This window comes from Candoia aspera, chromosome 1 (genome assembly GCF_035149785.1).
Source record: "Candoia aspera isolate rCanAsp1 chromosome 1, rCanAsp1.hap2, whole genome shotgun sequence".
Lineage (NCBI taxonomy): Eukaryota > Metazoa > Chordata > Lepidosauria > Squamata > Boidae > Candoia > Candoia aspera.
The window spans coordinates 93,822,260-93,836,611 of record NC_086153.1 but is presented as its reverse complement, the minus strand read 5'-3'; the positions used below and the strand labels follow the sequence as shown (position 1 = coordinate 93,836,611).

The following is a 14,352-nucleotide window of genomic DNA, read 5'->3' as shown; positions in this document are numbered from 1 at the left end:
GGAGGCGGGAGTACCTCTGAACATACGCAAAATGCTAGCAGGAAAAGGCAAGGACGAACGACCGAATCTTCCTTCTCGGCTTACTTCTTCTCCCCGGCTGCAACGCTCGGGGGTGGGGGTGGGGGTGGGGGTGAAGCGGAGGCTCTTTTTTCCCCCTAGCTGCTCACCTGCAAATAGGGCTTGCCCCGGTCGAGTCCGCCCACCACGATATCCGCCGAAGCCATGGCGCCCGTCGGGGAGAAGCCGAAGCCCACGTAGCCCTGAGTGCGCACCTCCAGGCGGAAGGCGATGGTGCTGCCCTGGTGAGCCCACAAGAGCCGGTAGCGGGACGAGCCGTCCAACATGGCGCTGTGCGGGTAGTGGCGCCCACCGGGCACAGGCGGCAAAGCCCAGAAGAAGAGGAGCAGCAGCAGTGGCAGCCGCCAGCAGCGCATCCTCCCGCCCGCGCGCGCTCCAGGACGCAGAGTCGGACTTGGCGCCAGCGCGCCCCTCACTGAGGGCCCGGACTGCGCTTCGGGTTGAAGCTGCCGCCCTTGCCGTCGCCGCCTCTTGACGCCTCCCCAGCCGCTGAGCCTCCTCATTGGCGGGGTCTGGCCTGGCCTCGAGGGCTGAGCGGAGGAGCGGGGGGCGCAACTTGAGATGGAAGCCTAGAGGTGAAGGAGACGGGGTGGCAGGCGAGAACCGGGGGAACAAGAGGGGAGCCCACGAAACCACCTTCTGAGCGGGAGTGGGAAACGAGGGCAGAAGCTGAAGATGGGACAAATATCCCTCCCCGGGGAAACGTAGGGCTGGCGGGCTGCCGCCCTCGATTCTGGAGAGAGACAGCAGCTCTTCAGCAGAGGGACCTTTTCCCATCGCCCGATCCTGACTTGGGACCCTTTGCCAGCTGCAGAGGAAGGGCTGAAGGCTTTATTTTGCTGCCTAAGGCACGGTACCACATGGCATCTTCTCCTCCTCCTCCTCCTACACATCATGGGGCATAAGCCTGATACCCAAGTAAGGCAGCCAAGTCATTCTGGCGCTAGAGGCAGAAAATCCTACAAGCGCTTCTCCTGTTGCCTGGCAAACAAACAATCAAACGAACAAAAGCAATTTGCTGCCCATTCAAGGGACCTGAAAGCAGCTGTCTGCCACCTCACTTTGCTGAACATTCCTATGAAAAGGTGAAATTAAGCAGAGGAGAGGCTTGGGCCTATAGGATGAAGATTTTTCCAGGATGAGGTGAAAGAGTCAGGGGACCCATTGCCTCACGAAGACAGCATCAGTCCTCATGCTGAATTTTACCCAAGGAGAGTGTAATGGTACGTGAGAATGACCCTGGGAGAAAGGGGGAAAAGCCAGAGCAACGGTTGGATAAGAGGCAGTTTGGCTGGCAGAAGAAATATAGCATGGCAAATGTCTCAGAAGGGACCCTCCCTGGTTTCTTGGGCTGTAAAGGCAACCAGGGAGAAATGTACTCGGCCCAGACTGGCAAGATTCTGTTAATGTAACCTTACAATAAAGTAGAATTAGTTCATCTGGGCGTGCTTCCTATCTGGACTACCTTGCAAGACTGACAGGTTCAGAAGCTCAGCAGAAGCAGAGCAAGGGCTTGGGGTGGAAGAAGATGCTGTAAGGTTACTGTGAAACTGCTCTAAGTACGATGCTGCAGGAAGAAGCTTTATTCAGATGTTGGGTGCATTGATTTGACACTCGATACACAAGATTCCTTCCATGGAAGTCTGATGAGTGGGTCTGGGCAGAGCCAGTGTGATCCAAAAGAGGGACTCTAGCAAGAAAATCCCCTAACTACCTGAAAATAACTAACTAAATAAATACACACACACACACACAAACACATTATCAAATCATGACCACTACTCACTCTCACAATCTGGGCTACCATCCAGACTGTTTATCACTATTCTAACACTGAACCAGCCATGAAGTAAGCTGCAGTCTGGACAAGTCACAGCATATCGTGCAATTACCGGGGTGGAAACATTTCTTATTTTGACATTTTATGCTATTGTATCTTGATTGCTAAGGGCAGGTCATAACAGAGTGAAACCTACATCCCAAAAGATTTAAATATTTTTTCCTGTGAAGAATACAGATTATGCATACTCATCTAAACTGCTTATTAGGTACTCATTTCTAACTTTTTAATTAACTAGTAAAATGGATAGCAAAGTGGTTTATTCATTATCACCTTTTTCTATGCAATAATTGTGGAATATGTCAGAATCTTAATGCAAACATATTTTTAAAAGGATTATTAATGTGACACCACTCAGAATAATATTAAAGTTTAAGAATGAAGCTAGTCCAGACACTGTATTTCACTAGTCCAGATATGGTACACTGGAAGATCCAAAGGATCAACAGAAGCAAAGTACTGTTCATTGCAGAAAATTATGTGATACTGCTATAAATTCTATGCACCAGAAAGGACTGCTATGTATAATCAATTTTTACTCTGTAGGACCTTGAAGAGTTACCTTGATTTTTCAGACATTCCAACAAATGTTGAAATCATAACTGATAACATCTTGGAAAATTTCTAAAGTGAATGCGGAACCCAAGGGCTAGCAAGCTGTTGAAATTCACAAAAGCAGTCATTGGGTAATAGAAATGTGGATTGGATTAGAACAGAAGGAGAAAGGAGTGAAGAAGAAAACAGAAGGTCAACTGCAACCACTGTTTTTTTCCAATTTATGTTGCTTTACCAGATTGGAATTGGGATTAGGGTTCTTCTCTCCCTCTAGAGACCATCAGGATCAACTGCCCTGTGAGAAGGAACAAAACATCATCACTGCCACCTCATTAAATAAAGATTGTTTTAACAGCACATTATTGGATTACTATTCTTATGTCAACATTCTGTAAATCTTGCAAGTTGAAGATATTTAAGACGTTGCTTTATGATGACTCAGTCCATCCCACCTAGTGGCAGCTTGACAGTCTGGCAGCGGCTTTCCAAGGTTTTAGGTTCAAGATGTGAGTGGTGGCATCATAACAAGGTTCCAGGACATCAAAATGACAATGCCAAGACTCTGCCTTCCCTGTACTTTGGGTGAGGAGTGTTAATTCTTAGTGCTCAGGTCTAGTCTCTGCTGTTTACTAGCACTCTGGTGCAAACAAGCAGGAGCCTTTAGAGGGGTTTGTTTGTTTGTTTGTTTGTTTTGCTTTCAAAGGGGGAGGAGGAGGGAGTTTTGTGATTCTAGTTTCGTGTAAACCCAAACTCATCTTTCCAATTCATTCTCATCTTTCTTCTAACACAAATTTTACTTGTTAGCCTGCCAGAATACAGTAAATCGTCCTGGCCTTGTAACCTTCCCCCATCCTCTATATTTTTGTATTGGTCCTAGTTAACCTGAAGTGTTTTATTGTGACACGCCCAGTTTTGGAATTCTTCCTCTGTAATGTCTTTCTCAGTTCAAGTTAAATTGTCTGTTCCTTTTCACAGAGCAATTTGTGTGACTGCTCGTACAACCACAAGATATTAAAGGGGTGGGGAACTCTTATAGTTATTTTATTGCTGTCTCCAAACTCTATTGCAATGACACTTATCATAGACTTGCAAATTCGAAGTTTCTTTTCAAGGAACACTTAATGTTTAGAGGGGCAGAGAGAGCAATTACTAAGACACCAAGAATTAAGGCTTTTTTGGCAGAGGGACCATAGACTCACCAAATAATTATGGAAGGAGAAATATACACTTCATTTGGAGTAATGGATTGTTGATATAGTTCAATTATATAGTTCAATTCAGCATTTGAATTACTATTTTTCTACAAAGGGAAAGGAAGTTTTCAAGCAATATAGTCATTTTTTTAAAAAAAAATATCTGTTTATTTATATATTACAATTATAGTGTTCTGTTCAAATGACTCCTGGCAGTTTACAATAAAGTTTAAAAGCAAAGCCATCAAAACAACTCAGCACAATCAAACTCTCAATGTCTGTTCAGACAAGATTATTTTAGCTACCTAGGGGAAGACTAATAGAAAGGTACCGGGTCCATTTCCAAAGCATTGAGGCCACAACAGAGAAGAATTGCTTTGAGATTCAATTCTTATTGAATTATCTTAGGGATGGGGTCCTCAGCAACCCCTCTCTGCATGTACCCATGGGCCAGCAACACTCTAACTGGACAAGATGATTCCTAAGGTACCCTGGAGCCAAGGAATATAGGTCAGCACTTTGAAACATTCATAAAATTTTCTGGGCCTTTCCTCCTGTTGTTATCATCATCATCATCAAGTTTGAAGTTACATTATACTGTAAATACTAATTTTGTTGTTGTTTATTCGTTCAGTCACTTCTGACTCTTCACGACTTCATGGACCAGCCCATGCCAGAGCTTCCTGTCGGTCGTCAACACCCCCAGCTCCCCCAGGGATGAGTCCGTCACCTCTAGAATATCATCTATCCATCTTGCCCTTGGTCGGCCCCTCTTCCTTTTGCCTTCCACTCTCCCTAGCATCAGCATCTTCTCCAGGGTGTCCTGTCTTCTCATTATGTGGCCAAAGTATTTCAGTTTTGCCTTTAATATCATTCCCTCAAGTGAGCAGTCTGGCTTTATTTCCTGGAGGATGGACTGGTTTGATCTTCTTGCAGTCCAAGGCACTCTCAGAATTTTCCTCCAACACCACAGTTCAAAGCATCGATCTTCCTTCGCTCAGCCTTCATTATGGTCCAGCTCTTGCAGCCATATGTTGCTACAGGGAACACCATTGCTTTAACAATGCGGACCTTTGTTGTCAGTGTGATGTCTCTGCTCTTAACTATTTTATCGAGATTTGTCATTGCTCTTCTCCCAAGGATTAAATGTCTTCTGATTTCCTGACTGCAGTCAGCATCTGCAGTAATCTTTGCACCTAGAAATACAAAGTCTTTCACTGCCTCTACGTTTTCTCCCTCTATTTGCTAGTTATCAATCAAGCTGATTGCCATAATCTTGGTTTTTTTCAGGTTAGCTGCAAGCCAGCTTTTGCACTTTCTTCTTTCACCTTCATCATAAGGCTCCTCAGTTCCTCTTCGCTTTCAGCCATCAAAGTGGTATCATCTGCATATCTGTGATTGTTAATGTTTCTTCCAGTGATTTTAACTCCAGCCTTGGATTCCTCAAGCCCAGCATGTCGCATGATGTGTTCTGCGTACAAGTTGAATAGGTAGGGTGAGAGGATACAGCCCTGTAAATACTAATACATACATATATATACCCTTTCTTCTGTTAATTAGTTTGATGTTATATAGGAGAACATTCTTTTCATAAAATCTGTCTACTAAACAATGGAATTGTAAAGTTACCAAACTGTTTTGCTTTGCTTACTCCCAACAGAATTGGATGGCCTCCAAATTAGTCCAAGTCAATTTTCAAATTAGGTCCCAAAGACAAGAATGGCTGAAGTATCAAACAACAACAACAACCTCTTTTAAATTCATTTCTGCTTTTGTCTCAACTGGTAGAAGCACCTTATCTGTGCCCAGAAGCTAAGCAAGACCTTAGTACTTAGATGAGAGACTTCTCATCTAGGCACTCCCAAGTCTGCAGGCTAGCCTGTGAAGTTAAAAAAAAATTATAGAAAAAGACAATGGCAAACTGCTTCCATATTGGAAGAAACGTAGAAGGAGATGTCCAGGAAGTCATCAGAAATCAAGTTGACCTGAAGGAAATTATACTTAAAGAGCAAAAAACAAACTTTGTTTATTGCCCTAGTTAACATGCTTGCATTCAGATATCTGGTAATAGGAAATATTTCTGATGGAAGAATTTTGCATGTCAAGAATAATGCCTCATTTTATTTATTACAGGCAGGGAGAAAGAATCATTTAGCCTTTTTCTTCCCTAGATTCCCTTGTAAAAAGATCATTATGGTAGAACATTAGCAGGTGAACATCCTGACACACTCTTGGGTATCTAGTTGAGGAGTCTTCCTAGCATGGACTCCTGCCTTTACCCACATTCCAGAAAGAAAGGTATTTTGGGCTTCCCAGCAGCATGCAGAAATAACAAACTTAATCTTGGGCTAATCCTGAGTTGCAGGTGGTAGTTCTGTAACCATGCAGTCATGTACAAGAGGAAGGTTTTAATAGGAACATCCCTTATTAAACCAAAGCAGTCAAATCTCTGGGTATAAAATGGGTTTACTGGAAAAAAGGAAACAAGAGAAAGCAGAAGAGACTTCCAAATAAAATAATACGGTCAGTCAGGCAAACTAGTCACTTATTATTATTTGCATTAATAAGATCTTGAGTATATGGTCATCTTCCATATAGACTACTGTAATGCATTCTACATGGGTCTACCCTTGAAGAGTATCTGGAATTACAGCTGGTCTAAAATGCAGCTGCGCAGGTGATTTTAGGTGCTTCAAGATCAGCACATATTAATCTCTTGCTTTGTGAGCTGCATTGGTGCCAGTTTGCTTCCGGGTCCAATTCAAGGTGTTGGTTATGACCTTTAAAGCCCTACATGGCATGGGTCCAGGTTACCTAAGGGACCATCTCAGCCCCGTTACATCAACCTGTTCCACCCGCTTATGCAGAGAGGGCATGCTACGGACCCCATCTGCAAGAGAATTCCATCTGGCAGGATCCAGGAGGCGGGCCTTCTCTGCAGCAGCTCCCACCCTTTGGAACACCCTTCCCCCAGAAATGAGGTTAGCCTCCTCCCTTTTGGACTTCAGAAAATGGTTGAAGACCTGGTTTTGTTACCATGCTTGGAGTGGGGAGAGAAAGAGCCACTCTTGGGGTTGGTTGGTTCCCTAGCCCTGCCGGGGCTGGTCTTGTCCCCTTTGGGTGGAATTAGATCTGCCGTTACTTGGATTTCATTACGTTTTATATTTATATTTATTATTGATATTATTTATGATTTTATTGAATTTTAAATTGTTTTATTGTGAACTGCCAAGGGTCCCCCGTGTGGGGGAGATGGGTGGTGATAAAATGATAGATAGATAGATAGATAGATAGATAGATAGATAGATAGATAGATAGATAGATAGATAGATGTTTCAAGAGAAGGGAATGCTCTGTAGCTCCTGAATAAAGGGTGGGATACAAATGTAATCAATCAGTGGTGCCATAATAGAAATAAGGAGATGAAACCGTTGCTTAGAAAAGTAAACTACAAAAAGAAGACAGTTTTGAGAAATCAATAGCTATTTTTCTGTATTGTACATGGTACAAATCTATACATGCCATAGTGCTAGAATCTGGCACAAAATCACATTTTTGCACTTAGCTTTTAAAGTTTCCATTTGGAAATCTTCCTAAGCTGTGCTGTGTAGACATTTTCACCTGAAATAATTCCTATTCCAGGCCCTCACTACTTCATCTCAAACACCTTTATCCATAGCTCATAGTTCACTGGAGCAGATGTTCTGAACGTGTGTCTGAAACTTGAGTGTCCCCTGAGCATTTCAAAGAGCATTGCCTCCAAGCCAGCAAGCTTTTTCCACACACTTGTTTCCTACATCTAAATGTGTATTTCCATCAGAGGTCTATGTGCTAATTTGTTTAGAAGCTAGCAAGCCTTGCAGAACTGTACCCACTGAAGACGTAAAAGATCTCTGAATAAAAATGGAGGGGGCAAACTTCCAGATAATGAAGGGAAACTCTTTAAAATATTGACTGGATTAGACTGCTGCTAGATGTGTGAGCAATGCAGAATTCTGGGAAATACATTTGACCCATTAAAGAGGATATATTGAATGGCTACTTAACTCTTTTAAAATAAAGGCTAGATAACTGAAGGATTTTCTGAGTTAATTTATCCACAGTGACCATGGTTTCTATAACTGCTGTAATAATATATCCAAAATTTTAGATAATTAATCTAGGTTTCTCCATATACAGTATGTATGTCTCTCTTCTTGTGTGTACAATTTCCTTATGCCTCAAATCTGTTTACACAGACTACTGAAGGCAAGTAAACTGGAAATAGTCGCTCACTAAGATCTTTTTCCCCATTCTTCCAGGCATTTATTTATCTTATAATTGCCTGAAAATAATATGTCATTACTATTCCAAATGGAAGGAAAAGAGGCTGAGGCTGAGCACCACTGCCTGAGTAATTGATTCAACTTTCAAACATTTCTTCTTGTTAAAATTGTTTTCCTGATATTCAGCTGGAATTTCCACTTTTCTTAGTCCTGCACAATGGAGAACAGATGTTCACCTTCTATCATGAGACAACATTTCAGGTACCTGAAGATAGCTGTCATACTCTCACACAATCCCCACTCAGTCCTATCTTCTCAAAATTCAGCATCCCCAATTCCTTCATTCCTATGTAGCCCTGATCACATTTCCCCCATGTTCTTTTGACCAAGCATAACCCAGCTACCGTAGGGGAGGATAGATCCCTGGTTTCTGCTTTTGGTTTTTTTTTATTTTTGATATTTTTTGTTTCTTTATTTTAGTATGTTTTACACCAAATAATACACAAAACCAAAAAAGATAACATAAAAAACAAGAAAAAAATAATAATATCTAAACAAAAGACCTTCCTTCCTCCCTTCCTTCTGTTTTGTTATTTTTTTCTTGATTTAGTTGTAATTTTTATGCAGTTTTTGTGCAGGGATGGCAGTGGAGAAATAAGGATCTTCAGCAAGATCACTGGGTGAAAGATCGGTGAGGATTTTACCATCCCCACCCTTTCTAACTCTTCATATCCCACCCCATCCTAGGGACCCTGTTCAAGCACTGCCTCCCTTCCAATAATAGGTGGTTATGTGTGTTCCAAGCACACTGCTGAGAAGGAGAGAGAGCTCTCTGCCATTGCAATGGGAAACAAGTGATCTAGAGCAAGATTGCTGCAAAATAGAAATATTACTTGGAGCAGGGAGAGTGAGTGTGACAGGTATATGACTATGCATTTGAGTGTGTGCGTGCATGTACAGTACATATGCAGCCCTTAGAGACACACACGTTGTTCATCCTGCCCTGTTTTTACCTGTTCAACTGGTAATATTTATGGCAGGGGGAGAGGGAGAGAAAGAGAAGCTTTACAACTGCTGTTGCTTCTTACCATATGTCCGAAAGTGCCTATGTAAATGGAATCGGTAAACTTACCCACACTGTTGTACATGTTTGAATAAGTAGAATTACTAAATGCATGGATATCTCTTATAGACTGAATGTGTGTATGCATGGGACCCTGCACATCTGAACTCTACTTGGAACTCATTCAGTCACTTAAAAAAACCACACACACAAAGAATTGAACATAAATCAGTCTTGGATATATCATGGACTGAGATAACGTTCTTTGTATTAGCTATACAGATATGAGAACTGCTGATTTTGGCCAATTAACAGAGCCATATTTTGCTCAGAACGCAACCCGAAACAACTGTACAGACTTCAGCTGGTTGATTTCTTACAGGCTCAGCTTACAGTTCAATCTGTAGGTTTGCCACTTGGCAACTTTGCCAATTATCTGTGTTGAGATTCACAGATAAATTTAGTGAGCTAGATGCAATATTCATATGGTTTTGTCAGGACTGGCAAAACCTAGACAGTTTGCTGGGCATTATAGATGTGGAATCTTCCAGCTTTTGTGTGTGTGTGTATGAAAGAAAGCCACTGGAAATTTCCCTAGGTAAGTGGGGAAAAGGACTTCTTGATTTCATACTTTTATTTAAAAATATTTTTAAAGACAAAAGCCTTGCCAAGACAGCATATACATGTTACTTTCCCATGTTTGGGCTAAATGTTTCTCACTGCTTTTGCTCCCTAACAATTACTTGAGGAATTTTAAGTGGGAAAATTGCAGGCAATAAAGGGTTAACTAATTATAGCCCTCACTATTCTTTTTTTCTGTTCCAGATGGCTCTCAGGTTGCTGCAAGTTTGAGCAAAGAAATAGTCAACCTCTCTCTCATCCCAAAAGATACATTATCTACTGTAAAATATTTCATTTGGCGTGAGATGAGTGATGATTTAGGGTAATCTTCCTCAGCCTGGCACCCTTTATAGGTGCTGAAGTACAGCTGTCATAATCCTGATCTAATAGAGGTGACCGGAGATGTTGGCAGTGTGGAGGGAACCAGGATGAGGGGTGGGGGACAACAACTAGTCTAGGCAGTTCCCACTGAATTGAACAATAGACACCTTCCGTAGCTCTGAGAGGTCTACTTTAGATGAAATCAGTGATTTCTACTTTTGCCCTGCTCAATTCTTCTTTTAGTGGAAAGAGCTAGAATCAGAAACAGGAAGCCTTTTAAAAAAATATCTTGGTATCAACAGTAAAATTTAAATTAAAACTTTTAGGAAGAGTTTTAGATCAGTGATAAAAATCTGCCAAACGCACAGCTCCAAAAATTTTGTTGTAGAAACCTGAATAAAAACACTGCCATTTTGACATATACAGTAAAGGTACACAAAGGGTTTTTAATGAGATTCAAAGTACTGAAAATAAGGAAAGTATTAGGTACACAATTAAAGTTAGCCATTTAGAAGTACAGTACATGGTGTATTTGTAAGGATAAGAAAAATATTTGTCCCAACCTGAAACCCACTTTGGGAAGGGTTTGGTGATCCTTACAGCTTCTTGTTTCTGACCTCTCCAGATCCTATGTGGTATAAACAGTCACACACTTTATTTTGGCCTTTCATTCATATCTCTCTTCTGTGAATGGGGGGGGGGATTGAGTACAACTAAGGCTGAAATTGTGTACTTAGCTGAAAATAGGTAAAGGTAAAGGTTTCCCTTGACTTAAAGTCCAGTTGAATCCGACTCTAGGGGGCGGTGCTCATCTCCGTTTCTAAGCCTTGGAGCCGGCGTTGTCATAGACACTTCCGGGTCATGTGGCCAGCATGACGACACGGAACGCCATTACCTGCCCGCCGAAGCGGTACCTATTGATCTACTCACATTTGCATGTTTTCGAACTGCTAGGTGAGCAGGAGCTGGGACGAGCAACGGGAGCTCACCCCGCCGCGCGGTTTCGAACCGCCGACCTTCCGATCGGAAGCTCAGCGGTTTAACCCGCAGCGCCACCGCGTCCCATCTAGCTGAAAATAAGCCCCATTGAAATTGCTTCTAAGTAAACACACTCAGCATTATATTGTAAACAAAAATAAAAGTGATAGGAAAGACTCTTGTCAACATTTGTGAGCAAAGCAAGTGATGGAGGTGCCCCATCCTTTCTAATCTTGGTCTTCCTATATTTACCAGGATGGTTGGTCTGAACAGAAGTACACATGTAACTTTTTAAAAATGAACACACTTTTGTTTTCTACATAATCAGCGACTTTCATTTATGAGGAATATCAGTTGTGTGGTAGGTCAAATGCTGAAAACTAAGAGTGAGGAATGAACAGATTTATGGGTAATGGGCCTCGGGTCACACAAGTTAGCCCCAGCAGGCTTACTGCTGACAAGACTTTTCATGAAGCATAAAACCTGGTTCCCTGTGAAATCTATTCTGGGTTAACATCATATCGTATCATCATATCATGTATGCATGACAGGAAGATTTGTAATTTACTTATTGAATAAAGCTTCTGAGTGGTCTTCAAGGTCTGCCATATGAATAGCCTGTTGTAATAGTCCAAAATGTGAGCAAAGCTGAGTACTGTCTGGAGGGATTCCTAGTCCAGAAATGGATGGAATTGATGCAAAGATGAATCTCTGTAAAGGCCTTCTTGGCCATAGCTGCCATCTGTTCCTCAAGCAGGAGCTATGAGTCCAGGGGGAAAAAAACCACCTCTCAAATTGCAATTTTGGAGGGTCCCAAAGTCACTCAGTCTAACTAGGATTGAGTTGAGTCTATTTCTTCCTATTCCTACTCCATAGCCTCCAAACACTCAGATAAGACCTTGATAACATCACTTGTCAGCCTGGGGTGAGATATATAACTGGGTTTCATTAGTGTACTGATAATATCTAATCCCAAACCAATGGATGACCCTATGCAGCAGCTTCAGGTAGGTTTTAAATGGGAGAGGGAAGAGCACTGAGCCTTGTGGCATCCCTCACATCAGAGGCTCAACCCCTACCCCCACAGCACAATCAGACTTGCAAGATTCTGTTATTATAGCCAACCTCAATAAAAAATAGTTTCACATGGAGCCAATTTCATGGTCTGGTCTACCTAGTGGGGCTGACACAATCAGAGCATAAAAAGTTTTTCCACTGTTATCACCTAATATGGACTCTTGTTGTGCTCCATCAGATTCACTCCTTGTCTGACTCCAAGGGCACTCTCAGCTATTTTCTGGAAGTTTCATCTGCCAGAATTCCTTGTAAAATCAGGGAGCATTCCAGGATTAATGAGAAGCTGCATAGAAACAATCTGATCCAAGTCCTTTATCACATGCCCATTCCTGCAATAACTAAGGTTTCAGTAATACTGACCACTGTATCCTCAGAAAAAAAAAAAAAGGAATTCCCTCTGGAACCCATCAGACAGTGAACAGACCATAGCAAAGCAGTACTAGATCATTTGCAACTGCCCCAAGACAAGACAAGACAAGACAAGACAAGACAAGACAAGACAAGACAAATAAAAAACTGATTTAATATGTGATCCCCCACATCTGTCAGGCCTCTGATAATAAGGGTTGGGTCCATGGTGACCATGAATTTCTGAGTTGCTCCAGACTCAAACTCACCTGGGGATTCCACTGCCAATCCAGCAACAGAGTCAAGCAACTCAGGGATTTAGCCATGCAGCAGAGAAGCCAGTACAGGAGCACTAAACCCAACAGCTCCCTAGAGCTCAACATACAGTAGGTCTGTGAAGCAGAGCCTCTGAAAGCTATTAAGACCTCCTTGAAGACAATTCCCACCCCTCCCCCAGTTTGTTGCTGGAGCCAAACTTGAAACTCAGATGGATATATGTCTGAGAAGAGAACTCCCCCCTCTGGGGCCATGCAGATCTCAGTTTTATATGCTGGGTCACCTATCTCATCCATGATCAAATCATGGGTGAAGGGCAGTCATATTACATACCAACCTGGCATTGAACAGCAGCAGCCAGAGCTCAGGGCCACCTAGGATCTGATGACCTGGCATCCAGGGTGAAGGCTGGCAAGTGGGACTGCGCTTTGCCATTGGCCCACTGATCCCAAGAGTGGCCCACCTTCAGATTCCCACCATATCTTTCTCTGCCCGTCACAACCTTGATGTCTCCTCTCCTCTCCTCTCCTCTCCTCACTACACAACCCACCCTCATTGCCACTCTCCCAGGCCAGATCATAGTTACCTCTATCTGGCTGCTGCTTCACACAAGCACACAGCAGTCTGAGGGGGCACCACAGTGCTATAGTCAACCAACCAACCAACCAACCAACCATCCACTTCCTCCAGCCTTCTCCAGAAGTTTAGTATTTTATGCCTCTGTCAAAAGACAGTGACATTCAGTGTGTACTGAAAAAGTAAAATGCAGTGAGTTGATCTGCAACCAGAAAGCTGTTAAACTAACATTATGGCAGATATTGCCTATTAAGAATGTGGCAAATACTTAGTCAAATCGCCATTCAAGACTTCTTTTTTAAGTTGACCAAGTCATTCTTTATCAAATCTGCATGAAAAATTGGCATACTGTATATATTATTTCCAAGAGTAAAGTGTTTTGTTAACCACTGACATACCAAAATGGATGGAAAACCCACAGAGGCATCACCATCCTCCCCATCCCAAGAAAAGCAGCTCATAAAGGCCTCAAACCCCAAAACTTTGGGGAAACATTCATTTTACAAATTAAGATGCTTATTGTATGGTGGAAAAAATATATGCTTAAATTATTTTGCAATTAAAAATGGTAAAGGTTCCCATTTAGTCATGTCCGACACTAGGGGGCGGTGCTCATCTCCATTTCATAGCTGAAGAGCCAGCGTTGTCCGAAGACACTTCTGTGTTCATGTGGCTAGCATGACAGGGAATGCTGTTACCTTCCCGCTGAAGCAGTACCTATTTATCTACTTGCGTTTGCATGCTTTCAAATTGCTAGGTTGGCAAGAGCTGGGGCGAGTGTGGGAGCTCACTCTGTCATGCGGCGCTCAGGTCTTGAACCACCAAACTTGCAGCCTTCCGGTCAACAAGCCTAACATCTTAACCACTGAGCCACCATGCCCTATTTTGCAATAAAAGGATGTAATATTTCTGATGATATTTATGTTATATAGATCCATGAGAAGAAACCTATTCTTAAGACTATGATGGTTAATAAAAAAACTTTAAAGATTGAAAGATGACTGCATACATCCTGTAACCCCGAGACTTTTGTTTTGCTGATAGAATATTAAGATAAACAATTATTCTGACATATGTATTTTTTCAGAGTATTTCAAAATTACAGTAAGTTGATTCCTAGTCTTCTTTGGTTGAAGACTATGGGATCTGTCCCCAAAGCTT

At 42.3% G+C, this 14,352-nt stretch overlaps 1 protein-coding gene across 1 annotated transcript in view; it reads right to left on the bottom strand.

Moving 5' to 3' along the window:
- The window catches only part of MOXD1 (monooxygenase DBH like 1), a 51,729-nt gene extending 51,245 nt beyond the window's left edge, over positions 1-484 (bottom strand). Inside the window, exon 1 of the mRNA XM_063290725.1 lies at positions 168-484. Coding sequence (XP_063146795.1) covers positions 168-434 — 267 coding nt within the window. The 5' untranslated portion in view covers positions 435-484. The remainder of the gene's footprint in view (positions 1-167) is intronic.
- Between the last annotated feature and the right edge of the window lie 13,868 nt (positions 485-14,352).